The sequence below is a fragment of the Hydra vulgaris genome, chromosome 12 (genome assembly GCF_038396675.1).
Source record: "Hydra vulgaris chromosome 12, alternate assembly HydraT2T_AEP".
In the NCBI taxonomy this organism is placed as follows: Eukaryota; Metazoa; Cnidaria; class Hydrozoa; order Anthoathecata; family Hydridae; genus Hydra; species Hydra vulgaris.
The window spans coordinates 50,885,001-50,912,500 of record NC_088931.1 but is presented as its reverse complement, the minus strand read 5'-3'; the positions used below and the strand labels follow the sequence as shown (position 1 = coordinate 50,912,500).

At 26.1% G+C, this 27,500-nt stretch overlaps 2 protein-coding genes across 3 annotated transcripts in view; both read right to left on the bottom strand.

The window, feature by feature from the left end:
- LOC100197582 (uncharacterized) overlaps positions 1-3,119 on the bottom strand; it is a 44,567-nt gene extending 41,448 nt beyond the window's left edge. For both annotated transcript variants that reach the window (XM_065813607.1, XM_065813608.1), the window contains exons 1-4: positions 2,884-3,119; positions 2,392-2,550; positions 1,870-2,193; positions 56-202 (exon numbers count right to left, since the gene is read on the bottom strand). In XM_065813607.1, the coding sequence (XP_065669679.1) occupies positions 56-202; positions 1,870-2,193; positions 2,392-2,550; positions 2,884-2,962 (709 nt within the window). In that variant the 5' untranslated portion in view covers positions 2,963-3,119. The remainder of the gene's footprint in view (positions 1-55; positions 203-1,869; positions 2,194-2,391; positions 2,551-2,883) is intronic.
- A 6-nt stretch (positions 3,120-3,125) lies between these two features.
- LOC100197582 (uncharacterized) overlaps positions 3,126-27,500 on the bottom strand; it is a 73,324-nt gene continuing 48,949 nt past the window's right edge. Inside the window, exons 21-32 of the mRNA XM_065811856.1 lie at positions 21,083-21,202; positions 20,395-20,991; positions 19,997-20,136; positions 18,734-18,807; positions 18,492-18,595; positions 17,162-17,197; positions 14,910-15,206; positions 14,586-14,748; positions 7,449-7,630; positions 6,564-6,872; positions 5,126-5,821; positions 3,126-3,496 (exon numbers count right to left, since the gene is read on the bottom strand). Coding sequence (XP_065667928.1) covers positions 3,126-3,496; positions 5,126-5,821; positions 6,564-6,872; positions 7,449-7,630; positions 14,586-14,748; positions 14,910-15,206; positions 17,162-17,197; positions 18,492-18,595; positions 18,734-18,807; positions 19,997-20,136; positions 20,395-20,991; positions 21,083-21,202 — 3,089 coding nt within the window. The remainder of the gene's footprint in view (positions 3,497-5,125; positions 5,822-6,563; positions 6,873-7,448; positions 7,631-14,585; positions 14,749-14,909; positions 15,207-17,161; positions 17,198-18,491; positions 18,596-18,733; positions 18,808-19,996; positions 20,137-20,394; positions 20,992-21,082; positions 21,203-27,500) is intronic.

Sequence of the window (27,500 nt, the reverse complement as noted above, 5' to 3'; positions counted from 1 at the left end):
GTTTAGTTGTTTATACTATGCACAGTATTTACATCTTCATTATAAATAATAATACCTGGGCAAACTGGTACATCACAATTTTTTTTTTCTTCAGTTATTCCACTACAGTTTCCATAACATACTCGATTTCTAATCATAAAACTTGTTCCACAAGTTGCAGTACAAAAAGTCCACTCTGACCATTCATCAAAATCAATTGTACCTAAATAAACTCGCAGTTTCAGTGTATGGTATAAAAAAACTTATTTTATTTATATTTAATATTACAAATTTTTAATAAATTTAACTAACTAAAAAATTTGCTTCAAAAAAATGATACTAATATGGAAATAATTTAAATCTTTGATTCTAAAAAGATAACAACTTTCTTAACCTTTTTAACTTTTTTTAGTATTACTTGAAAAGTATTACAATTGAAAAATAAAAGTAAAAAAATAAAAATAAAAATGAACTCAGGTTGTCATTATTGAAATCATATATAGGTGGGGGAAACTGAATTCAGGTTGTCATTATTGAAATCATATATAGGTGGGGGAAACTGAATTCAGGTTGTCATTATTGAAATCATATATAGGTGGGGGAAACTGAATTCAGGTTGTCATTATTGAAATCATATATAGGTGGGGAAAACTGAATTCAGGTTGTCATTATTGAAATCATATATAGGTGGGGGAAACTGAATTCAGGTTGTCATTATTGAAATCATATAGAGGTGGGGGAAACTGAATTCAGGTTGTCATTATTGAAATCATATATAGGTGGGGGAAACTGAATTCAGGTTGTCATTATTGAAATCATATATAGGTGGGGGAAACTGAATTCAGGTTGTCATTATTGAAATCATATATAGGTGGGGGAAACTGAATTCAGGTTGTCATTATTGAAATCATATATAGGTGGGGGAAACTGAATTCAAGTTGTCATTATTGAAATCATATAGAGGTGGGGGAAACTGAATTCAGGTTGTCATTATTGAAATCATATATAGGTGGGGGAAACTGAATTCAGGTTGTCATTATTGAAATCATATATAGGTGGGGGAAACTGAATTCAAGTTGTCATTATTGAAATCATATATAGGTGGGGGAAAAATGAGTAAAAAAAAAAGGGTTAAAAACTGTAAAAAAAAAAATTTTAACATTTACATTAAAACCTCATGAAAAATAAAACAAGCCAATAATACGTTTTTTTAAAATAAAATATTTTTTCATCTGTAAAGTATATGTATAAAATTTTTTTTCAAGTCATGTAATCAGCATTCAACTTGTAATTTTTACAAGTACACAGGCAATACACACATAATCAGACAGATGATAGATGTTACTCTAAAAGGCAGATAACAAGCCAAGAGTTTTAAAAATAGGTTGGTAAAAGTGAGACTGCCTAATAAGATCCAAGAGGAGGTCAAGGCAAAATAGATAATTAGATTTTTTTTTAAACTTTTAATGTCTCTAAATAGATATGTAAAGACATAATAGTTTGAAAGAAAAAAAAAATGTTGAGGGAAAAATTAGAAACTGAGTGTTAAACATGAAAAAAATAAATGAGCACAACTTGTAAACAAGGGAAAACAACGGAAACAAGGGAAATCCAGTTATCTACGATCTGCACCACATTACTATGGCTTTTCATTTTACACAAATGATTTACTTGATTTATGTGTTAAAAACTTTAACCACTAGTAATTTGTAATGCTATAAACTAGATACGAGGTGCTTGAGACAAGATACTAAACAATAAGACTGCTACTAGCAATTGCTATCATCAAAAATCTGAAATAGATAACAAAAAAATGATATTCTTTGATAACCATATTGAATATTAATTAAATGAAATTTAAAAAAAAATACATTATATTATAACTATTACCTTTATTGACACAATTGCATATTCTATGCATGTTTTTTGAAACAAAAACACTTTCGCTCTTGCATGAAACATTTATTGGTATTTTTAAGTAACCATAACACAAACCATTAGCACTGTTGTAACTTGGATCTAAATCAGAGCTGTAAAAGCTTTCAGGTGAGTTATCAAGACATAGTATAGATGATGTATCATTAAAATGATTAAGATGATGTATCATTATAAAATTATTTTTAGAAAACTTTTTAAAAGAATTCAAGCAAACTAAATTGTTTTCTTCACAAATAATATCACAGTCAGTAACACCTTCTCTCCCCAAAATAAAACCTATAAATAAACAAACTTAATTAAACGCCTATTTAAAAATTATAAATATATATTACTTGTTATAAATAAATTTCATACAACTTTTTTAAATAATTAAACCAATTAAATTTATTTCATGCGAACTTCAAACCTTTATTTAATAAAAAACAAAACATAGTTTAAAGTTATCATAATTAGCCAACCTAGATACCAACTCACCTGAGCAATGCTCAACTAAGCAAGTTTCATAACTTATGTTGACACCCACGCAATTATATTTTCCTAAATTATTTGCACAAGTTCGAGATCTTATTTTAACTCCTTCATTGCATGTCTTACTGCAGTCGCTCCATGTTGACCACATAGACCAATTACCAACTGAAACAGAAGATAAACCATTTAAAAAATGTTGTGTAATTTTTTTTTCTTTATGTTAAATGATTTTTTATTAAATTGATTCTACTGAATATACTGAGAATGCTTTAAAAACTAAAAATGTTTCTTAAAAAAAGAAGTCTTAACATATGCTGCTTAACTCTAAAATAGAAAAACCTTGAACAATTACTAATATTATTAATATAAAAAAAATAGTTCTATGTTTTTTATGTAATGTATGTATATAAAATAAATAACAAAAAAAATTTAGAAACAAGAAAACAACTTTGAGTGATGATTCAAAGTAAAATAACACTAAAAAGAAGCCAAACAAACCTAAACACTTTTCAAGTTGGCAATCCTGCTTTTGTGTACTTTGGCCAGAACAACTATGTTTTCTCATAGGAGCAGTCATACAAATGCGTGATCTTGACTTTGTTCCATTATTACAAGTTTTGCTGCATTCAGTCCAATCAGACCAATCAGCCCATTCACCATCAAAACAAAAAAATAAAATTTAAAGTTATGAAGAGTAAGTGAAAAAAGTAAAATTTTTAAGAATGACGTTGACATCATTGTCATCTTAATGTTAAGATGACAATGATGATAAATATGATAAAGGCCATGATTCTATTCTTCTTACCTATTTGCATTGAGCTTGCTACAATAAAAATTGTTTTTCCACAACCAGCTTTATTACATGCAGCTACACTAATGTTATGAGTGCTTGCTTTATCAAGATTCGTTATGTTAAACTCAAGAATTGACGAATTAATTTGTTTAAAACAATACTTAGGTCCAATATTACCATTTAAATATAATTGCACTCGACAAACTTCATAAGCAGTTATTAAACCATGGCAATTTTCAAAAGGAACTGCATTCCATGCAACTCTGATTATTCTTGTATTGTCCGAGTAGCTAGAGATATTCGATGGTGCATCAGGTACTAAAAATTCAATTTAAATTTTTTATTTATTTAATTTCATTTTTTTACATATTTAATCCAATTTTTTTATTGTAAAAATAATCCTTTGAAAATGTAATGCAAAATTTCAAAACATGTCAAGATTTAAAAAATATTGTTATTTTTAAATATGTGTGTGTGTGTATATGTGTGTGTATATTAGGGTGTGGCAGCTGTCTGAAAACATATATAATTTTAGTATTGGTCTAAAAAGCATTCTTGTAAAATATCATGAAGGTTGTGCAACTTTTGTGGTAGCCTTTGCAAACTTTTCTTTATTTTTATAATTTTTATTCACTATGTTGGGATTGTGGGCCAAACCTTTTTATTGCTATTATAAATTTTCTTTTTTTCAATTTTTATTTCAAAGTTATTTTTTTATTTCAAAGTTTATTAGTTTATGTGTTATGTGGGTTTATGTAGATTTTTATTTATAAAGTTTAATTATAATATTGTATGGATTATGAAGCTTTTTTGTAAATTTTTTTTTATTATAAGTAAAAATACTTTAATTAAAGAAACAAATTAAATATCTTTAATTTTGTATAATATAATTAATATTAATATTGCTATTAGTATTACTATATATTTCTATTATTATATATTAATATCATTAAAATCAGGTGTTTACTTCAGATTTTTTATTATTAGTTATGATTCAGTTTATTATTAGTTATAATTGAATCAGCTCTTTTCAGAAATATATATGGGCAATTCTGCAAGAGTGACGATCAAAGTTTCAAGTCATTTCCAGAAATGTAAAATACTATCATATAATTTAGTATGCAAAAGTTACAGCATTTAAGTCTTTAACTTTTTACAAAAATTAACTCAACAGTGTGACAGCCATAGCGTTTACTTCTTACCACTTCTGAACAAAACAACTTTGTCAGACTTAATACACCAAACAGCATGGTATAAAAAAAAAAATCATTTGTGTGTATTTAACACATATTGCTATTATTATATGCTGAGTTTCATAGTTTTTACTTGAAGTTTTACAATCACTTTTATGTTTTTTCTGTCATGGTGATCATATCGAAAAATCCAATATTAAAAAACAACAAATAAAACAATGCAATGATGTAAGAAAAAAAGTATAAATGATTATTAAAAACCGTGTAAATTATAATAAAAAAAAAAGGGCTATAACATTATTAAAGTTCTGTTATGGTTTTATGATATAATTTTTAACATTTCACAACAGGACTGTATATAAATGCCAAAACACGTTTATACAACCCTTACAATTTTAAAACCATATTATGGTATGATAAAATGATTTTTTTTTAATAACTGTTTTGCTTAAAACATTTTTAAATAGCTAAAAAAAAAAGAGTTATGGAGTTTCGTATGTTTTTTTATAATTTTTTTGCTTTGAATTTTTTCCTTCTTTCTTGCGCCCATATATATATACATATATATATATATATATATATATATATATATATATATATATATATATATATATATATATATATATATATATATATATATATATGTATATATATATATACATACACCCACACACAAACAAAATAAGATACATAAGAAAAAAATACAAAAAAATGAATCAAATTAATCAAAAAAAAAAAAAAATCAATTTTTTACTGTCTTCATCAGTATATGCACAACTTTGAGAGCTAAAGGGTCCTGTTCCATGGAAATTAGAAGCAGCTACTACACAACAAAGCTGTTCATATTTATTCAAACTTGTTAACAATATTGTTGTAGATTCAATATTCTCATTTAAAAGCATGCTATCTTGATGAAAGCATTTTAGGGTATAACTTATCTTATTTATATCAGTATTAGCACAATTAAAGCTTATGCTTTGCCATGAAATACTCATTGAGGTAGATGACAAGTTTTGCATTTGAATTTGTGTTGGTTCACAACTCGGTACATCGGAGTATGTACTGAACTCTACATTATTTGATATTTTACCACATCCTATTTCATTGCAGGGCTGAACTGATACCTGATAATGTGTATTGGGATGTAAGCCTAACAGATCTAAAACAAAACTAGTATTTTGATTAAAGTAACCCAAAAAATCACTCTGTGTGCATTGACTTGATATTCCAGAAAATTTCTCTATTGAATGTGTCAAATAAACAGATTTACGAAGATATTCATCAGATGGAGGTCCAGGGTTATAGTTTTCATCTATAACATCTACATGAAACAGCCAATAAGTATTTGTTCCACGAAAAAAAGTTGGTAAGAAACTGTTTGTAATAAAAGTAGCACTTCTTGAGCTGGTAGCATAAAAATTTATTATTAAAGGTGTCATGCAGAAAGGCTCTATAAATATATATTTAAATTTATTTAAAAAATATAACAAATTAAAAATAAAAATAAGTATAAAGAAGTTATAAAAACATTTTCTTTATTATTTATCTTTAAAACTATTTTTCTAATATTATTTTGCAATACATACATTTACATGTAAACAACAACTTAACTATCAACAAATTTCAACTACCGAGTTTTGTTTTGAAGACCGGTGTAGTAAACATTTGAGAATAAATTACATATTAGAAGTTATGACATTATTTTTAATATATAGAAATAGTTAACCTGACTAATTAAAGTTCCATTTAACATATATTAGATTGATTATATACATAGATTGATGGCAAAAACACTTTAAACAGAACTATTAAAAAATTATGCTTTTAAATAATATTAAGTATGCTTTATAGGTATTTTTATAGGTATTTTTATAGGTATTTTTATAGGTATTTTTATAGGTATTTTTATAGGTATTTTTATAGGTATTTTTATAGGTATTTTTATAGGTATTTTTATAGGTATTTTTATAGGTATTTTTATAGGTATTTTTATAGGTATTTTTATAGGTATTTTTATAGGTATTTTTATAGGTATTTTTATAGGTATTTTTATAGGTATTTTTTGTAAACAACATCAAAAGCAGCAACAACAAACAAACTTATCAAATAAAAATATTAATCTCAATAAATAAACCTAATAAGCTAAAAATTTAGGAAATCTTTTCTTAAACAAGTTGAAAAAAAAAAATTACCTGATAAATATGGCAAAACACATAAATCACTTTTAGGACCATTAGCAATGGAAAACGCATTTACACTAGCTATAAGTAAAAAGCAAGAGTCAAAATTTTTCAGCGTAAACTCATTACCACTTATATTTTTTGTGGTCAGCACTATTTCTTTAAAAACAGAATTAGCCACAATCCCATAGCTTAGCTGATAAAATCCAGGTACTTTGTAATCATTCCAAGCTTCTATAGTATTCTCAAGGGAATTCCATTTAAATTGAATAGAATTTTGATCGACTATTGCAGTAAAGTTTTCAGGTGCAAACTCAGGTGCTAAAAATAAAGTAATGTAAAAAAAAAAAAGTACAGAATTTTCAAACAACAAGTTTTTTTAAATAAAATATTGAAAAAATATTGGAAAATATTGGTGAAGTAAAATTAATTCAAATGCAAAACAAAAAAATAGAAACCTTGAAAATATAGATATGTTAGAAAATCAAACAATCAGTTTTACTTAAAATTGTACTAAATAAAATTGAAAAAGTTACTATAGATTCACTAAATTTTAATGCTTCTCTACTAAGTTGAAAAAGTTTTACTGTTCCATCAGACAGCATTTTTAATGCAAAATTTAATAATTAAATAATTATAATTTTAAGCTTTATACTAAAATAAATAAAAAATAATAATAACACCTAAAAAAAATAAACTAATAATAATAATAATAACCTAAAAAAAATAAACTTTAGATAAAATTATTTTTAATTTAGTAATCAAATTTTCTGCTATTAACTATTTAGTTTCATTTGAAGTTGATGAAGAACTTAAGTTTTCAAATGTCAAAATGGTAAAAATAAACTTTATTTTATTTAGTTTATACAGCAGAATTTAGAATTTAAAATCTATTACCTTCTCTTTGGGTACGAACCACTGTTTCCTTCCAGGTACCAATACCTTGCCCCCCATTTGTTGTTGCATAACCAATAATACATAATTCCACAAAATGAAAGTCAGTTGTTTTGATTTGAAATCTTAAATTGCTTGTGGTATTATATTTGATGGTGTCTTTGTATTTCTTTGGACCATCAATTCTAAAATTAAAACTCAGTTATAAATAAATTTTTTATTGTACTTAATTAGAATTATGGCAATAAAATTTAAAAAGTATTTATTTTATTTATAAAATAACTTTATAAAATAAAAATATTTCTAACTATGATGAAAATCCTTATTATTGCTTATTAAACAATAGTTTTTATTTATGTAGATGTGACAGACAAATGACTTAAAAACTATCATTTTAATAAAATATGTATATTATTAATTATATTGTTATTAATGTATATTATTCTTATGTAACGGTAATGAACAATGTTCATTCAGAAAACATGTTTTTGACTTATTTTTGTAAACCTTTGTTGTAGATGTTCATTGAACATCTACAACAAAGGTTTACAACAATAAGTCAGAAACATGTTTTCTGAATTTCTTTAGAAAACAAAACACATAGATATTCTTTTAATTTTATAACTTTTATGTTTTATAACACTTTTTATGCTTTCAAATAATTTTTTAAAGTTGAGTAATTTTCTTTAAAATATCTTTAACAATATGAAATACTGTTTAAGACATTTTAATTTCAAAGCCATGTGAAGAACTAAAGATAATTATAGCAGTTAAATACTTAGAACTTTTTAATTTCTATTAAAATTCCAAACTTCTATCAAAATGGAAATTATCAAAATTAAGTTGAAAAATTCAAAGTAGAAAAACTATAAAAAATCACCAACAACTTTATAACTTTATTACAAACCTCTACAATTCAAATTCAACTATAAAAGATGAAAAATATTTATTGTTAAATGTGCTGGTTTTTTTTACTTAATTAAAGTAGATAGTTAATTGATTTTATATTTTCTAAAAAACCAATTGTTATAAATATATTGCTTCGGTCCATGGATCAGTATAAATAAAAAAACATTCTTATAAATATAATGTTGTCAATTGCTAAAATAGACAATGATGTTTATTAGGGTGGGCTGAAACCTAAACATAAAAAAAATGTCCTCTCTAATTTCTTGGCTTTTGATGCAACATGAAGATTTATAACAAAAGAACCATGTGGTTATCAGTTTTAGCTAACCGACTTAAGGTTATATAAAAGACCTAAATAAATATCAATTTTTTTAGGGTAAAAATCCTAAATTAAATAAAATTTCTTTATAAAATGCCTAAAATTTGTTCATTGTGTATACATTTTGCACTAAAAGATGCAGAATTTAATTTTAAACAATTTTGCGGCCGTGGCACAGTAGTTAGAGCGCTTGCTTTATAAGCAGGAGATCCAGGTTCAAAACAAGCTCTGGACATATTTTCACGTCACAGTAAGGAAGGAGGCGTGGACTTCCTGGCTAAATGCACTTCCGCGGTGCTCTGTGAAAAAACCATTAGGACTTCTTGGGGCACCTAAAAAAAAAAAAAAATTCTATGACATTTTCTAGCAACACCTAAATTTAAAAAGTTATTTACAGAAAACTAAAGACTAAAAATTTTTCCAAAAATTAACTCATTTAATCTTTGTTTGGTTGTTTTTTAGATACATAATTAAATCATCAACATATCAACAAGAAAAACAGCAAATAAATCAAATAAATACATTGTGGATGAATGCTTTAATCAGTTAAAACTTCCTTTTGGAAAACTTACCACTTTAAAGCAAGTGCTTGAAAGATGTATTTACTTTAATAGCTATTGAAAAGACAGTGTTCATAGAGATGTTAGTGTAGAAGTATTCAATCTATGGGTAAATTATAATGTTTATAAAACTTGTCATTAGAATTAAAACAATGCTTAGTAGTTGGATTAAAAATATTTATAAATTTGTGAACTATGAAATAAAGAAAAAAGGACAACAATATAAAATGGAAACAGCAGGATTTATAGAGGGAAACCAATTATTGAATGTGTATCAAAAAGACCATAAAAAACTAGCAGAAATTGAAAAGAAGTTTTTATTAAAAATGAAGATTACAAGTTCTATGAGGTGAGTAGAACATTAAAATTTTAGATCCAGCTGCAAGGCATTTGCTCAAATACTCAAATCTTAAAATTTCATTTATTATCCAGTAGGTAGAGATACAAAAATATTTTATAGAATTTTTCCATTTCAGAAGCAAAAATCTAACAGGTGTGACTACTGCACTTCTAAGCTAGTTTCTGAAGCATCTTCTGAAGCCAAGTTTAAAAAAACATTATTCAACAAAGTCTTAATTCAAAGAAAGCTAGGAAATTGAATTCTTGTGTAATAAAAGCAAGCTGCTCTTTTAAAGGACTTAAAGAAAAAAGTCCTCAAGTATCTGGAGAAATAGAGAAATCAGATGCAAAAATACCCAAGTTATTTTTAATTTTCAATGATACAGATCTTGATTATAGTGGAGAAAAGTCAAATTCTGAGCAAAATTAAACAAAGCTAAGAATGCTCACTGAAATATGTGACAGGTAGCTAACATTTTTTTTTGTAATTTTAGTTTTGTAACTAAAAGTTACAAAAACTAAAAAAAAAAATCTATCGACAAGCAAGTATTTCTATTACATAAATTAGTACTAAATATCTATCTACAATTGTTACAATTATAATTGCTTTGACACAACAATACTTTTCAGAAATTAATTAAAAATGGAAAGGGGAAAATTGCGAGCAGAAGCTCAGAAAAAAAGAAAAAATCCTGTTCAAAAAGATCACAGGCATAGGCTTTGATGACAGGAAAGATGTCACCCTTGCAAATCGTGAATTTATTGGGAACTAGTGACCCAGGTAAGTAATACTAAGTATCAAGCACCTATTAATTATGAAAACTAAAATACCTATACTTATAAAATATTCTATATCTATTTCATTAGAAATTTCTATTTTTAGGTGACTTTTACCTTGATCACATCACACTAAAAAACACCAAGGGAATAGATACGCATAGAATTTTCAAAACACAACAGGAATCAGAGCTTCAAACAAGACTGAACTTAGCAAAGGCAAATGGAACCATTGATCATTCACATGGTTCCATTAGATATTTAGAAGTTTTTCTAGGAGTTTCGTTACAGTATATTAGCATTTTGCATTAAATGAGTTACTTTAAAGACATATTTTTATGAAAATTGATAGAACTACTAAAGGGCTATACAATGAAGATGTAAGAGTGTTTCTAAATTCAAAGATTAATTTTAAAGCTGTATGTTATTTTAAAATGACCCCAATTTCCCAATGGCACACAATACCACCAGTTTTGAAATTGATTAAAGATGATAGCATACTTGAATTTATCAAAAAAACCACTTAAGTTAAGATATGTATGTCACAGCAAAAATGTTGAAAGACATGTAAAACTTGTTACAGAAGCTTTAGCATTTGTGGTCGGATACAATCACAGGAATTATTAAAAACAAAATTAGGTCCAGAAAATTAATTAAAAATTTCACAAAGTAATTTTAAATTGCAATGTTTTATATATTTTTGTAAGTTTTATATATTAATAACACTACAATTGTAAAGATTTTGCATATTAACAGTTAATTTGAACATAGATGTAATATATTGAAAAATGTAATAAAAAGTTTTTGGCAATAACTTTATAAATATAATATTTAGAATAAAATGTTATTTCAATAAAACATGTCCTAAATTTATTTATGCATCATTTAGTATTTAATTGATGCTTGTAGCTTACTTTAAAATTTTTACATTTTGAGAATTAAATTCAAGTGGGTCAGTTAAAACTGATAACCAATAACATTTTCTTTCACAAATATATATATTGCAAATCAAATGCAAAGTATTAAAAGGGAACATTTTTTTTGATTGCTAAAATTTGTCAAACAAGTATCAAACTTTTTGCTATAAATGACCTTGGAAAAATTCTTTTATTTCTACAAAAAACAAATTAAAAAATAACGAACGATTTCTAACAAGAAAATGGTCAAAAAAATCATTTTTTAAGCAAAAAATATTTAAGTTGTTTGCTTTTATTTAAAAAAATATTTAAGTTGTGTAGTTTCTCAGAATTAAAAAGCATCACCTTGAAACCTAGTGAATAAAATGTAATGGTATGAAGACATATTAGAAGAAACTCTATAATATCTATACATATATACTTTGTGAAAATAAATAATAGGTCAGTAAATTTCTTAATTCTTTTTATCTACACAACTGTTTTAAATCAAAAAAATTTTCACACAATCTTATTATCATCAATATCTATGATTACACAAATTAAAATCAAGAAAAATAAATACATATCTCACTCTCCATCTTTTAAATGAGGCAAGTCCACTAATTGCATTTTTCTTAAAAAAGTAAAAAACTCTTCACTTTTTGTTATTCTTTATACAAATTATTTTGACTTTCTATATTTACCATCCTAATATAATAAAATCCTTATTAACAAACTACAAAAAACCATGTATCACACAAAGTCAGCTATACTGCACATATAAATTGAAAAAAAATTAATAGACCACTTGCTAATTGTTTTTAAAACAAATAATTATATTATACCTCAGATATTGTTTAGAACATCACATTTATGTGCTACATATACAATTAAGTCAGTAATGACCATGACGAGATATAACTATAACTGACAAACCATGTTTGTTTTTATAAATTACGAAAAATCAATATTATTTCAAATTATATTAGGCATCTGTTCCAGTTTGTGTACATATCCTGTTACATTATATGTAATACGTGATATGACCTGTTACTATATAAAAATATAAATGTTAAAATAATGTTATTTTTATTCTAATAATAATACTCAAAACTGCCACCAGAAACTTTGTGGATATGCATTTTATGTTTTAATAACACCCATCTTTTGTGTTGCAGTGTATCAATCTGAATGATTAGTAATAATAATGTACAAATAACTCATACTAATGACACATGATACTGCTATATGTTCTACCCCATCTACCCTCATTATAAACCACCTAAACCGGAAATAGCTTAACAACTCTCACCAACTCTCTGAAACTATGACACCTATATCTACCAACCATTTACAATTGTATGCATGTTATACTAAACACCACCTTGTATCCTCTAGTCTTAGTCTTAATGCGGAAGCCTATTGCAATTGTCCTGACTGGATGCCCTGAGCAGTGTCCTTTTGGGATAACACATAGAGATACTTTGACAAAAGATACCCTGGTGTTATTCGATATTTTGAGATAAGACTCCAAATTTTGGCTTAAAGCCCGTCATCAAGTATAGCGTAGTGCCATTGGGAGCTTTATTACAATTTTTCCACTTTTTGAGTAGTTAGACTTTATGTGTTCATTTTACTTAAACTTAAAAATATCACAAAATTTTATTTTTTTATAGGATCTGTGGATGGTTTGTGATTTTCAATTTCAACACCCTTTTCCCAGTATCATTAGATTGTTGTTTTAACATAGCAACAATTTGCTTAATCAGGAGCATTATGAGATTGTGTAAAAAACAGGAGACATTTTTCTAAGAACTCCTTCTTGTAGACTTTTTCTTTAAGGTATCAATTTGCCACAGTTACAAATTGTTTGCAAATACATTTCCTGCCAAACATTATCCAGCTTTTTATATTGAAGTGCTGGTATAAAGTGTGATATCTCTACACCTCATACCAGCATAAAATCTGTGAAAAAGTATTTGTCTATAGTGTACATAAAAGAATAGTATTGTATATAGTTTTGTCATTAAGAATTCAGAATCCATTGAATATTGTCAGAATGTTGTCGTACAAATTTCTTGCTTGCATTGTGATATTTCTTTGATGCTTTTCAGTACAGTTTGGAAATTTTATTTCCAAAACCCCATAATTCTACCTGATTGACAAAAAAGATTCCTTGTAATGGTTTGGGAAACCTTATCTAGTTTAGAAACAGTTCTAGATGACGATCCAGTATTTTCTAAGTAAATGCGCAAAAGTCTTTCATGGTTAATTAACTTTATTTTCCATCATAATCTTTTAGGATTTTGTTAACATTTTTTTTTACCTCTAATACTTCTTTTACATCTTAATTATGCTCTACATTACCATCCTAGTTATGTTCTACATTAACATCCTAGTTATATTCTACATTAACATCCTAGTTACATTCTACATTAACATCCTAGTTATGTTCTTGATTACCAGCATTATGTTCTACATTAATATCCGAGCTTCATTCTAAATTAATATCCTAGTTACATTCTATATTAACATCCTAGTTATGTTCTACATTACCATCCTAGTTACTTTCTACATTAACAGCACTACATTATACATTAACAGCGTTACATTCTACATTAACATCCTAGTTACTTGTACATTAACAGCATTACGCTCTACATAAACATCCTAGTTATGTTCTACATTAACATCCTAGTTTTGTTGAGCATTAACAGCGTTACATATTTATTCTATATTAACAGCATTACAGCTATTCATGGCCATGACTATTGATGACTTTTCATCCTCTATAATTTTATTATTCTTATAACATTTTTACATTTTATCATAATTTTAGTATTTTACTCTTTGGTGACTTTTTAGCAACTCTTTGACTCAAAACAATTTTTAGCACAATATCATCATCAACCATCATCATCAATCATCATCATCAATCATCATCATCAATCATCATCATCAATCATCAACATCAATTATCAACATCGCCATCAATTGCTATGGTGAAAATAATTAAAAACAATTACTTTGTATAAACATTTATTGTCAAAATGAATAAAGCCATAAGAAGATTTGAAACCTTTTAACTAAGATATATCATAAAGCTATTTTTAAAACAAGTTTAAAACTGAAGGAAAACTTAAAAATTATTTAAAAAATTATAAAAATGAAAACTTTTGCCTTAAATTCTGTCACCTGTATATGCTAAATACTCTAAAATATAACAAGTTTTGTCACCTGTTTATGCTAAATACTATAAAATACAACAATTATTTTTATGACAAATATTAAATTAATATAAACATGAAAATTATAAAAGTTAATTTTAAAATCAACTAACTGCAAATCTTTACAAGAGTCTGTTGAGTCTTTTACCCAATACACTAGCTCATAACCATATGGTATCCCATTCCAAGATTCATAGCTGATTTGAGACATGTAGCAATATATTATTTTTATCTCTTCATTTAGTGAACAATTGAATAGTGGATACTCAGTAGGTTCTAAATTGAAAAACAAACCAAAACATATACAAAGGGAACCAAAAGATATACAAAACAAGCAAACTTTTGAAATCAAAAAATGTTGATGATTTATTATTATTATTATAACAACACAAATACATTTTTAATATTTTAAAACCAAATTGTAAAAAAACTTTTACCTCCTTGAGAAGTCATAAATGTTTTATTTTGTTGTACACATGACGAAAAAAATCTTTTTCTAATAGTTTGGAATGAAAAGCAGACTTTGTATACTTTAAACAAATCCAACCCATCAATGTAAATGAACTTTGCATTGTTAACCAATACTTTTTTAAAAGTATTATTATTAACAGGTCCATATTGAACCAATATTTTACTAACAGGATACCTAAAATCTTCATCATATTCTAGCGAAAGTACAACAGTTGTCTTATGAGAGTGAAGAACGTTATAAATAACTGTCTTAGAATAATATTCTAAAATAACAGATTACTAAATTATAACCATAAAATCCTAATATTTATTTTATAATAACTGTAAAAAGTGTAAACAACAACTTTATAATTATATATCAGCATCATATTTCGTAGGCTAACACTATTGTTTTTTTATTACTAAATTTTTTTTTTTTCAACATCTTCACTTAAAAGTTACTGGAAGAGAAAAGATGAAGTTTATAGAGCAAGATAACGATTCACAGACAAATTAAAGTATTGCAAAAATATGAATCAGAAAAACAAGATAAAGGAAGTGAACTCCAAAGAACTAATGTTTGAGGAAAAAAACTAGACAAATAAAAATTTTTAGAACACTTAGGAACAGGTCACAATAAAAGGATGAGACCTAATAGAATGACAGGTAACACAAGAATGAATTTTAGTAGATGGCACAAGAGATGCTAGCTCTTTATAGCAGTGCCCATTATAGTATTCATAGAAAAGAGAATCAACCTCCAACCATGATAATGGTTGGAGGTTGGCTGCAAGAGCAGGTCCAACTACCTTTATAATGCGCTTTTGGACCTTGTCTAAAAGAGAAAGGATATCATTGGAAGATCTGCCCCAGATATGGCAACAGTATTCCATGCAAGGACAAATTTGAGATTTTAGAGATTAAGAATGGAATCCGGAGTAAGAAAGTGGCGAGCACGATAAAGAGATTCAGCCTTAGCAGATGCTAATTTTGTAATTGATTTGATATACAAAGTTATATATAAAGATCGAAAGTAAGAGTTAATCTTAGAAGATGAAGGGTAGATGACTCATTTAGAACGTTCAAAAATAAGTTCTAGATTAGTGTGATAACAATAAGCTAAAAAATTTGAGTTTTATCTGAGTTAAAGTTCACCAGCCACTGTGAGCCCCATGCTGTAGCAGAAGTGAGATTGTCTTCAAGCTCAAATGCCCCCTCCAAGCAATCAAAGAGTTATCAAGACAAGAATAAATGGTAGTATCATCATCGAACATTGAGGAAAACTATGAATAAGAGTGAGGCTTGACTTGGAATCATCAAGAGGGAATAAAAAATTCCATGCCAACTTGAATCCAAGAATTTATGTAAGAACCATATTTGTCAGCAGGAAGACGAAAGATTTCTAACCAAGGGCCATCACAAAGAAAATCACGGAAAGAGTTTTTCACAAAAAGAATTTGCTCAACATTTTTAACTTAACATTTACATTATCTTATCTATAATGTTTAAAATTTTTAAAATAATTTATAAGCAACTACAAAGTTTCTTTGAAACCTTATAGCATTACTGGCTTGGTTTTTTGGTATCTTACTGTAATGTTAGTGGCTTGGTCTATTTTTAACTTAACATTATCATTATTTTGCTGTAACGTTTAAATTTCATAAATAAATACTATGAGGTTCTATGCTAGGCCCTCTTTTCCAGACCCATTTTTTCATTTTTAGTATCAGCAATATTTTACATTTTATAACAATAATAATATAACAATCAACACTATAATACATTTTTCCTAGGCCCATCTTTTCTTTTTTAATATCAATATTATATTAATGAATATTTTCCAATAACAATATATGTATAGAATATATGACCATTTATAAATAATAAAAGATATAAAATCAAATAAATAGTGAAATAAATTATATAACAAAACTTAAATATTAGAAAATTTTATTTAAATTTTCTATTATTTCTTTTACATTTAATTTTAAGCTAAAATGCATTATATAATGATTATAACATTTCTAGAACTGTGAAGTTGAAATTCTAACTCTAATATTATTAGTTTTAGCGTTTTATATACAAAACTTTGATCGGAAATTTACTAATTTTTATCACCACTACATACTATAAATGACTTTACCATACTATTATAAGTATTGATTAGTAAACTTTTAATTGTATACTTATTATTCTATAATCTCAATAGCCAATATTTGTTATTAATATAAAAACTTACCAAGAATGTCATCTTTCATATATGTTTCATTGTTTTCTACCAAATAAAAAACATAAATATATAAACAAGGTAGCATTTTTTAATAGACCTGTAACCAGAATGAAGGAGCTCAAACCTCCTTTCAAAAAAGTTCCTAAATAATTTTTAAATTCTAAACTAAGTAAATATAAATAAGCATTAAGAGTTGTACCACAAAGTTTTTAAAACTATAAATATTGATATAATTTTTAATTTTTTGTAAAATGAAACCTATTATCTCAAAAACTTTTCAACTAATTATGAATTTTAAAATATAACCTTAGCAGCAACAACTTTGGATGGAATCAAAAAGTAATTTTTTTTTATGTTTCCTTATAATTTCTCTTTCTCTCTCTCTCTCTCTCTCTCTCTCTCTCTCTCTCTCTCTCTCTCTCTCTCTCTCTCTCTCTCTCTCTCACTCTCTCTCTCTCTCTCTCTCTCTCTCTCTCTCTCTACTAATATATATATATATATATATATATATATATATGTATATATATATATATGTATATATATATATATGTATATATATATGTATATATATATATGTATACATATATATATATATGTATATATAGAGTGGTTTGAGGCCCTCTCTAAAACCTGTTATTAGGGCCTCAATTTCTTAAAAAAATTTCAGTTAGAAATTACTAGAAAAAAAAAAAAGCTCCTTAAATATTCAAAGGGGTCCCTAAATTTGCTGGGCCTCCCAATTTAGGGGTGTGTGGGGTAGCCTAGCCACGGCTCATTATATATATATATATATATATATATATATATATATATATATATATATATATATATATATATATATATATATATATATATATATATATATATATATATATATATATATATATATATGCATTATATATATCTATATGTATTTTAAATATCTATATGTATTTTATATATCTATGTGTATTTTATATATCTATATGTGTTTTATATATCTATATGTATTTTATATATCTTTATGTATTTTATATATCTATGTGTATGTTATATATCTATATGTATTTTATATATATATATATATATATATTATATATATGTATGTATATATATATATATATATATATATATATATATATATATATATATATATATATATATATATATATATATATATATATATATATATAAATTAATGGTTTAATTTTAGGTGAATTAATAAATAACAACTATTTTAACTAAAAAATAGCAATAAATAGTCTGACAACATTTTTCAAAGAATTTAATAATGTCGTTTGTTTTTAAATTATGCTACATACTACTACCTTTAAGTATGACAAATACAATTTATTTTTACCTGAAAAAATGTTTGTAATAAAATTGCTCTTGAGATCATTAATTTGATAGATGATGTTTTCATTTTGAAACAATAAGTATACATTAAACTTTCCACAAACTTTACTTAAATTAAAAAAAAAAAATAAAGCATAAATTTTACTTTACAAAAAATAAATATAGTAAAGTATTACAAAATAAAAGATTCAAAACACAAATTTAATTTAAAAACAAATAAAAATTAGATAACAAACAAAAATAAACCTAAAAACATTGGATTCCAATGAAACAACTTCCAATAATAAAAATTCTTCAAATGATGTCATAAGCTCAGTAATCTAAAATCACAAGTTTCAAATTTAGAAGTAAGTAGTAATTAATAAAAAGAAAACAGTATTTAGGAATTAGGAATAAGTTAATTAGACTGGAGCAAGTTATTAGTTTTTAGTGTGCAACTATTTGCAAGCTAATAAGTAATTAATAAAATTTCATTCAAACAAAAGAAAAAATATTAAATAGCTGTCAACAATTTAATTAACAACTAATTTAAAGCTGACTGTTAAAAGTAATTTATAATTATTATAAGGACATAAAAAACTATTAATTAACATTTAAACAGATATGAGTAAAAATTAAAAAATTGGATTGTGTTTCAAGAGCCGTAACTCCCTTAAAAAAATTTAAAATAAAAAGAGTTTAAAAATGGATTCTATAAAAATTAGAGACAGGTTTGTAAAAATTCACTTACAACTAATTTTAAATCGAGAATCTAAATATATTAACTACACCATAAAAAAACGTGTAAGAGTGAATTCAGCTGCAAAAAAGTAAAATAAAAAGAAAAATAAAGGCTAAAAAGTAAATATTAAATATTAAAATAAATATTAAAAGACTCAAACCTATGCCTGACCATAAAATAAGCTTTCTCAACAGAATAATCAAAAATTGAATTCGACTATATTTTAATAAAGTTACTTTAGTAAATTCTAGCATATAGAGTTTTCTATGTAGGAATAAAGTTATATTAGCGATTCCTGCATATAAAGTTATATGCAGGAATATATTAATAAAGTTGCTGTGTCAAATATTTTCAAATTTTGAATTTAGCATTGCCTCACATTTGTCACATGAACAACACAAAAGTACAATTGGTTGAAAAATTGGATAACCCTGCAGACTTGCTAAAATGTCATCTTAAATAATTTATGAGGAATGTTAAAGGTCTTGTCTAAAAGAAATATTGATAAGCAAAAACTTTAAAAAATGCATGCTAAGATCAAGCATTGTCTCAATAAAATTTTAATGGAATTTTATAAATCATTACCAAGCCTAATAAATTTCCAAAAGTAGAAATTATTTGAGTCAAACTTTTTAGTTTTATAAATCATTTATAAATTAAATTCATAATCAATTAAATAAAAGTTACTTACAAAAAATTTTTTCCAATTTATTGCATAATTGATCTAAAATTATTACTAAACTTTTAATGAGTATTTTTATACTATATAAATAATAAAGTTGACAAACCTCTGATTGAATTTTCTTTAGGTTAGTTTCATAATAACTGCTGCCAACCAAAAATTTATCGTTAAACCATACTTGAGAAGAACAAAACTTAAACACTAAAGGTGTTGTGGTCTGCTTAATCTTTTCATTATTTGGATAACCTTTAAAAAAAAAAAATTTTAAATACTTTAATCTTGTAAAATGTTTTATATCAATATATATCAACTAAACTTGAACAAAATATTTTCTTTCCATGGGCACACCATTTTTGTGCACTTCTTTCTATGCAAGTATTTTTTAAACTATCCACAGTATGGTAGTGTATTTTGAAGATCAGAATATTTTCTTTAAATAAATCGCATAACTAGATCATAAAACGATGCAATACATATAAAAATTATTATGAAAAAACTACAAACCTGTAAGTTGCATTTTAAACAATAGTTCTGGTTTTGTATTGTTTGTAATAAGAACTTCATCAATTAAAGTAGGAAATGTGGCCACTGAAAAAACCTTAATTTCCATTGAAAAAAAACTTAGTAGTTGTGGGTTCAAAGCAGGTCTACAGCTGGAGTTTATATAAACACCATCAATATAAAAAAATACTGTTTTATTTAACATAAAAACAAAGTTGTACCACAATCCAGATTTTCCAGGTAAATCAAAAAAGCATTTATTATAAACTGCTACAACAGGTGTTACAGCTGTAGAAGAATCTTTTTTTTTACAAAATAAAGTGACAACCGAAGTTGTTAAAATAGGCTTATCTTCATCCTCATTTTCACATCTATGATTGATCCATGCTGAAAATACTGGACAATATTCAGTGAAAAGCTTTGCAACATTTGCATCACTAATAGCTACACTATTTGCAACTGACAAACCATTATAAATAAAACCATTAACTAACTTTACTTCTGATGATGATGGGACTTCAAAGCTATCAGAGAATTCAGCAACAAATTTGTTGTTGTTAACAATATTGAAGGGTTGATAAAATTTACCATTAAAACTTTCTAAATATAAAAGCCATTAAATGTTGCATATACATAAAAACGTAACGTAAACGTAACAAATTAATAAACATGTTTTATCAGTAAGCACAACCTTGCATACATTCAGCCATTTTATTGTTAATAATGTAGTCTAATGGTAATAGTTCCCATCTTCCATAAAAAGGATTACACCATTCACATTGACTTCTTCTTATTGTACAGGCTAAATCCCCTACATTATTAAAAAATACAATAACTGGCAAATGCATAAAATAATAATTGAACTCATTAACATTAATTATGAGTACCAGGGTGTATCGAAAAACAACTTTTTGTTGCATAATGCTATAAAAAGTATTGGTGCTAAACTTTTTTTTTTTTTTTATGTCTTCAGCTTGTGCTAGGGTTTTATTTTTCTTGCAAAAACATGTTTTCTGACTATTTTACAAAATAAAAATAACAAATTCTGTGCGTATACTAGAGTTGCAATAGAGTTTAAACATTACACAATGACTAAGTTAGAAATAGTTACAATTTTACGAAAATATTTTAATGTCTTCAGTTGCTGCTAGATGGCTTTGTTTTTACAAAAAAACACAATTTTTATTTAAAACAAAGTAATTTTAATTATGCTGTTGACGCTTTCACTTGTCTTTCAATTGTAACAGTTACAATAATGGAATAAAAGTAATTAAAATGAAATAAACCAAACATTCTATGCCAATGGTTACAGTGGCGATTTTTAAATGACATCAAAGTAAAAAGTGACATTAAAATATCACTAATTATGTCATTTATTACCATCACCATCAGTATTATTTGCCACAACTTATGTCTATAATACAAGCATTTATTTAATAAATATTCAGATAGGAAAAAGCACAGGTTCAACAGGTTCATAAGATTTACATCTTATCTTATAATTTATTAGTTCTGATTTACATCTGTTTATTAATAAAATAAATTGAAATCAAAGAAAATTTTCTTTGATTTCAATTTATTTTATAAAAATGACTTCTGGTTCAGTGACAATAAGGAGAAAGTCTACTTATCCTATCTTCAGTTCACCAGCAGACTTATGTGAAAATGTCTTGCCAACATACAAACATGTCATGCTAAGTTATCTTTTCTCAATGCAGAAAATAAGAGTGGAAAGTGGTGGAAAACAACCTTTTTTCAAAGAAATATCTGAAATTTTGGTGCACAAAAAATAAAATTAGCGGTGAAAAGCATAGACACATATTGTGTCTTTTAAACGCATTGTAAAAATGTTTCTTGATTACAATCAAAAGTATAGATATATTATGAAGTCAGTTAACAAAATGAAACATACAGACAAAATGAAGTCTAAAATAATAACAAAAGCATGCAGAAAATACTTTATTTGACATTACAGCATGCAAATGCTTTGATTTTTCTAAATGTATCTGAGAAAAAGCAAAGAAGGTACCAAAGAAAGAACATGATTTTCTCAGCAATCAGAGATTTATGAGGATTATGTATATAGAAGGACTATATATTAAAACTAAGCAAAAAGAAGAAAAAACAGAGTAAATAGCCCTATACTTTCTAACCCATCAACACAGTCTTTTGCTATTACAGGTATTGAAGCTCAAGTAATATTATCAAGCTGCATTCAGAATTCAAGTTTTTATTCTGTCAAGATTTTGAGTGTCATCAGAGTCAATCTCGTCAAGATTTCAGTGTCATCAGAGTCAAAATCTCAAGATTTTGACTCTGATGACACTGTGATTTGGAAGACACAGCTGAAGGCCGCAAGCAAAAATGGAACAGAAAAGATAAAACTGGACAAATAAGATCACTGTTACTATCTTTAGCACAAAACTGCAGTAGAGTAGGTGTTTCAAGCAGAGGTGCTGCATTTATAACATGTGCTGTGCTGGAAGACATGAGCATATTTTCAAAAGAAGACCAATCTAATGTAATTGATAAAATAAGGTTCAAGGAGAACGAAAGAAAAACAGAATTAAAATGCAACATATCGACCATGAAAATATTCAAATGTTAGGTTTGTATTTTGATGGAAGAAAACATACAACATTAGTTATGGATCTAAGAAGAAAAAGTAGTTTTAGTACAAGAACCAGGGTCAAAGTATCTAGGGCATGTAGAGACTGCATCAGGACATGTATACAGCATTAAGACAAGTATAAAAACATTTTAAACTCAAAACAACATTAATACATCCAAATTAGCTGCCATGGGTTGTGACAGAACAGTTGTCAATACCAGATTTCTTAATGGTGTTATTGTTATTGCTTTGTTCAAATTAGAACTAAAAAGACCATTCCAGTCATTTATCTGTCAAATACATGCTAATGAACTGCCTCTACTTCATCTAATTCATAAACTAGATGAACCTACATCATTAATGAAAACTATCAAAGTTCGAAAGTTCTCTATACCAAAAATCGATTTTGAAGCAAAAGACTATACAGACCTAATTGATTGGAAAAAATGTGAACTAAATGAACCTCCGATTACCACTCACATTTCAGATGAAAATCTAATTGAAATGTTAACAAATGTTTATCTTCCAGATGTGAAGCATTTTTCATGCATACTCAAGGAGTAGAGAGATGCATCAAACTTGTAACCAAAGCTTCAGATCAAGTTTGCAGTTTGGCTAGTAGAGACAACTTCATTTGTGCAAGACTTGCAACGCAAAACAAAATGCTTATATTATTTAACACAAAAAGGTTGAGACAGATCAAACAGGAGACAGATCTAAATGAATCAGATAGTTGAACTTAATTATAGCTAAACTTTAAACATTTTTCAAAAACATTTCCCACTCTATTAAAACTTTAATTGTACATTATAGACAGCAGAGCTTGTTTGCCATAAACTAATAAAACAATGTTTTTTTATAACAACTCAGCCTTCTAGCGGCAACTGAAGACATTAAAATATTTTTAAAACTGTAAAATATTTTAAAACTGTAACCATTTCTAACTTGATCATTGTGTAATGTTTAAACTCTATTACAACTCTAGTATATGCATACAATTTGTTTTTGTAAGAAAAATAAAATCCTAGTGCGAACTGAAGACACAAAAAAAATATTAAAAAGTTTTATAAAAATAACTCTTTATAGCATTATGCAACTTTTCTGCTCTATTAAAGTTTCAAATTCAAAAAAAGTTGTTTTTCAATACACCCTCATGAGTACTTAACCAAATTTAGTAAATAATTTAACTATAAAAAAGTTAACACTTTTCTATGTAACTGCATTACCTTTTTTTGTATTTTTACTAAAACTAAATATAATACAAATGCAGCAAAAAGTTGCATTCGTACCTAACATAGACACATAGGAAACTACTTGTCATAACAACTTTAAGATGTAAAATTTTTTACAATAACTACTTGTATTATAGTAACTACAGAAACTAATATCATACTTTATACTATCTTAATATCTATTCTTCATACTATCATAAACTCTAGTAAATATTGAACTAGCTAGTAAATATTGCTAGTAAATATTGAACTTAATATATTTAATAATTCTGTATTTTGTTGAAATAAATGAACACAAAAAAAAAAGAAAATTATTTTTTGTACACAAACCTATTTAAATTTATTAACTTTGATTGTTTCTTTTGTTGACTATTAAAGGCCATTAGAAAGAATAACTAAACTTTAAAAGCAAAACAAATAAACAAGCCAAAAGCATTTTTATTCTTGAAGAAACTTTTTATTTAAAATTTTTTTGTTTTTTTTGTTATAAAAAAAACTGTTTCCTTCAAAAAATATCAAATTGTTTATTCTACACTTATTAAAACAACTTGTGTTGGTAATTTTATATATATTTGAATTTTTCTTGTGTTTTATTTTTTTAACACTATATTATCCAACTATCAGTAATTATTTATCTTTTATTATTGAAGATTATATCACTCATTGCTTTGTTTGTAAAATTTATCCCCAGTTTAAGATGCTCAAAACAAAGTTTTTAATTTAAATTCAAAACAACTTATTTTTTCAAAAGAAACAAAGCAATTGTTTTTCAAAAGAAACAAAGCAATTGTTTTAAATGGTACATGTTGTTAATAACATCAAAAGTAAAAACTTGGAAAAGCATCACAAATAAAATTACCAAGATTGGTAGATGGTATGGTCAATTCTTCCCTTCACATACTGTTGGGTCATTCCATATAAGATGAGCTAAACCTTCCAAGGGGACAATCTCATATTTTCTTAAAATTTACACCCCTTATGGGTTTTATGAAAAAAAAAAATCCCTTAAATTACAACTCATCTTGAAGCATTTTAAAGCTATATTATTTTTAAAATTGACATTTTAGTCTATTTTGAGCAATTCGTTGTCTTTTTCAAAAAAAATTTTAAATTTATATAAATAAAAAACAAATTATCTTAAATACCTAAAAATCAATCTGATGGCAATATTCTACCTCAACAATAATCTACCTCAACTTTTAAAAAAGTAAAAATTTATTTCACAAAAATAATTATTTTTGGCCATGTTGGACTTCAAAGTAAAAAAAAAAACACTTTAAAGAAAAAATTTCAATATTAATAAAGCAAATGTTCATAAAACTAAAGCATTGAGTTAGTAATATTTGAAAATCTTACAAAAAAATTATTTTTCTGAGAATATTTTTAAAGTTGAAAATTATTTAGTTATTTTTTTGTCATTGCTTTATGTTAATGACAAAATTGTGATGGGCATGTTTAACAAGTTTTATGTTGATACAAGGTTTATTAAAAGTTGTATGGATTGGTTTTCTTTTTTTTTTTTAAATCCCTTCGGTCAACCAATGAAGAAACCACTTTAATAATGAAGTTATGCTCAAGTCAAAAACTCTGTAGAACTTGTCATAAGAAAGATGAAACTATTGAAAGCGATAGGATCAATGATAAAACCAATACATCATACATTCCAACTGGTTCTGAAATTGCAAATGAAACATTCAGTATGTTGGGTTGTTCTCCATTAAAATCAGTGTCTATTATGACAAGCTAAGTTATGACGGAAAAAAAGTTAAAGGAGGCTTCAAATTCTTTCCAAACATTAATTTCAAATTATTTGGGAATTTCCAGTAATGAAATATCTATTAATTGCTCAACAAACAATGATTATTTGAAAAAATTAACAAACCAAAATTTATTTTGTGAAGCCATTAAGGAAAAAAATTGCCAAATCAAACAGAAATAAAAAAATAAACCTATTAACATTAACATCAAATAGTTGGACAATGCAACAAACAACAGAATACTTTTTTGTGCCAAAGTCAATAGTTAAAAGAGGGCGTAAACTAAAGGCAACTAAAGGTTAAATCTTAGAAGAGTATAAAAAATTACTAGAAATAAGGTACACAAGCACTTAAAATAAATATAAATTTTTTTTATCAGAGTGATGAATATTTTTGGATTTGTCCTGGTAAGAAAGAATTTGTTTCAGTTAAAATCAATGGTCAAAAACAACATAGCTGAAAGTGATATTACTAATAAATCTAAAAGAGCTACATTTAGAATTTCTAAAATCAGGAGGGAAAATAGGATTTTTAAAGTTTTGTCAGCTTTGTCCTAAATGGTGTATAACAGCAGATAGTGCATTTGGTGTGAATTCAGTTTGCGTCTGTCAAGTAAACCAAAATTCAAAGTTGATTACTTATGCAGTGCTGGTAACATTGAATATAGAGAACTTTTATCAAAAACAGCATGAGACATTGAGAATCGTAGCGGCATGCTACATAGTTGTGATACTGCCCTAACAAAGAAAATTTAAAACAGTATATAAGTGATATCTTTAATCAACATGGTTTTGAATTTGAGGTGCCATACAAGTAGTGGTTAAAAAAAGAGAACGCTATTAGCTTCGTAGCTTTAGAACTTCCATTAGAGGAGTTTCAGGGTTGCCACTATAAATTTTAAAGTTTTTCCTTGAATTTTTCCTGAGTAAAGAACGTTTTACCTGAGTTAAACTTTTTAAGTTTACTGAGTTTTCCCTGACTTTTCTATATTCTTTCGGGCTCATCAACGAGATTATTATTTTCCTTACTTAAACACAATCTTTATATTTGATAAACTAAAACTTTTACAACAACACCTACTTGCAACTTATTATTATATGTATTAGCAAATATTTTTGAAAAAAATTGTATTATTGTACAAAATTTCAAAAAAAAATTGTTTTCTAGCTATTCCCTGGGATTCATGCTACTTCCGGGTTGAGTGGCAACCCGGAAGAATGAACCTGGGATTCATGCTACTTCCGGGTATTCCAGGTTGAGTGGCAACCCTGAGTTTCTTGAAGAAATTCTTTCTACCATTGAAAACTTGTGATCGCACCATTTTATTTTAAAGGCACAAATTCTTTTGGATTTTGAAAGAAAATCTTCAACAAAACTAAATTGTTATTTTGCCTAATTTTGCAAAAAATTGTAGTGTGATAGCACAAGATAGCCAAGTAACACTACATCCATTCGTTATTTATTACAAAGATTCTGAAAATAAACTTAAACCTATAATCCATTGCATAA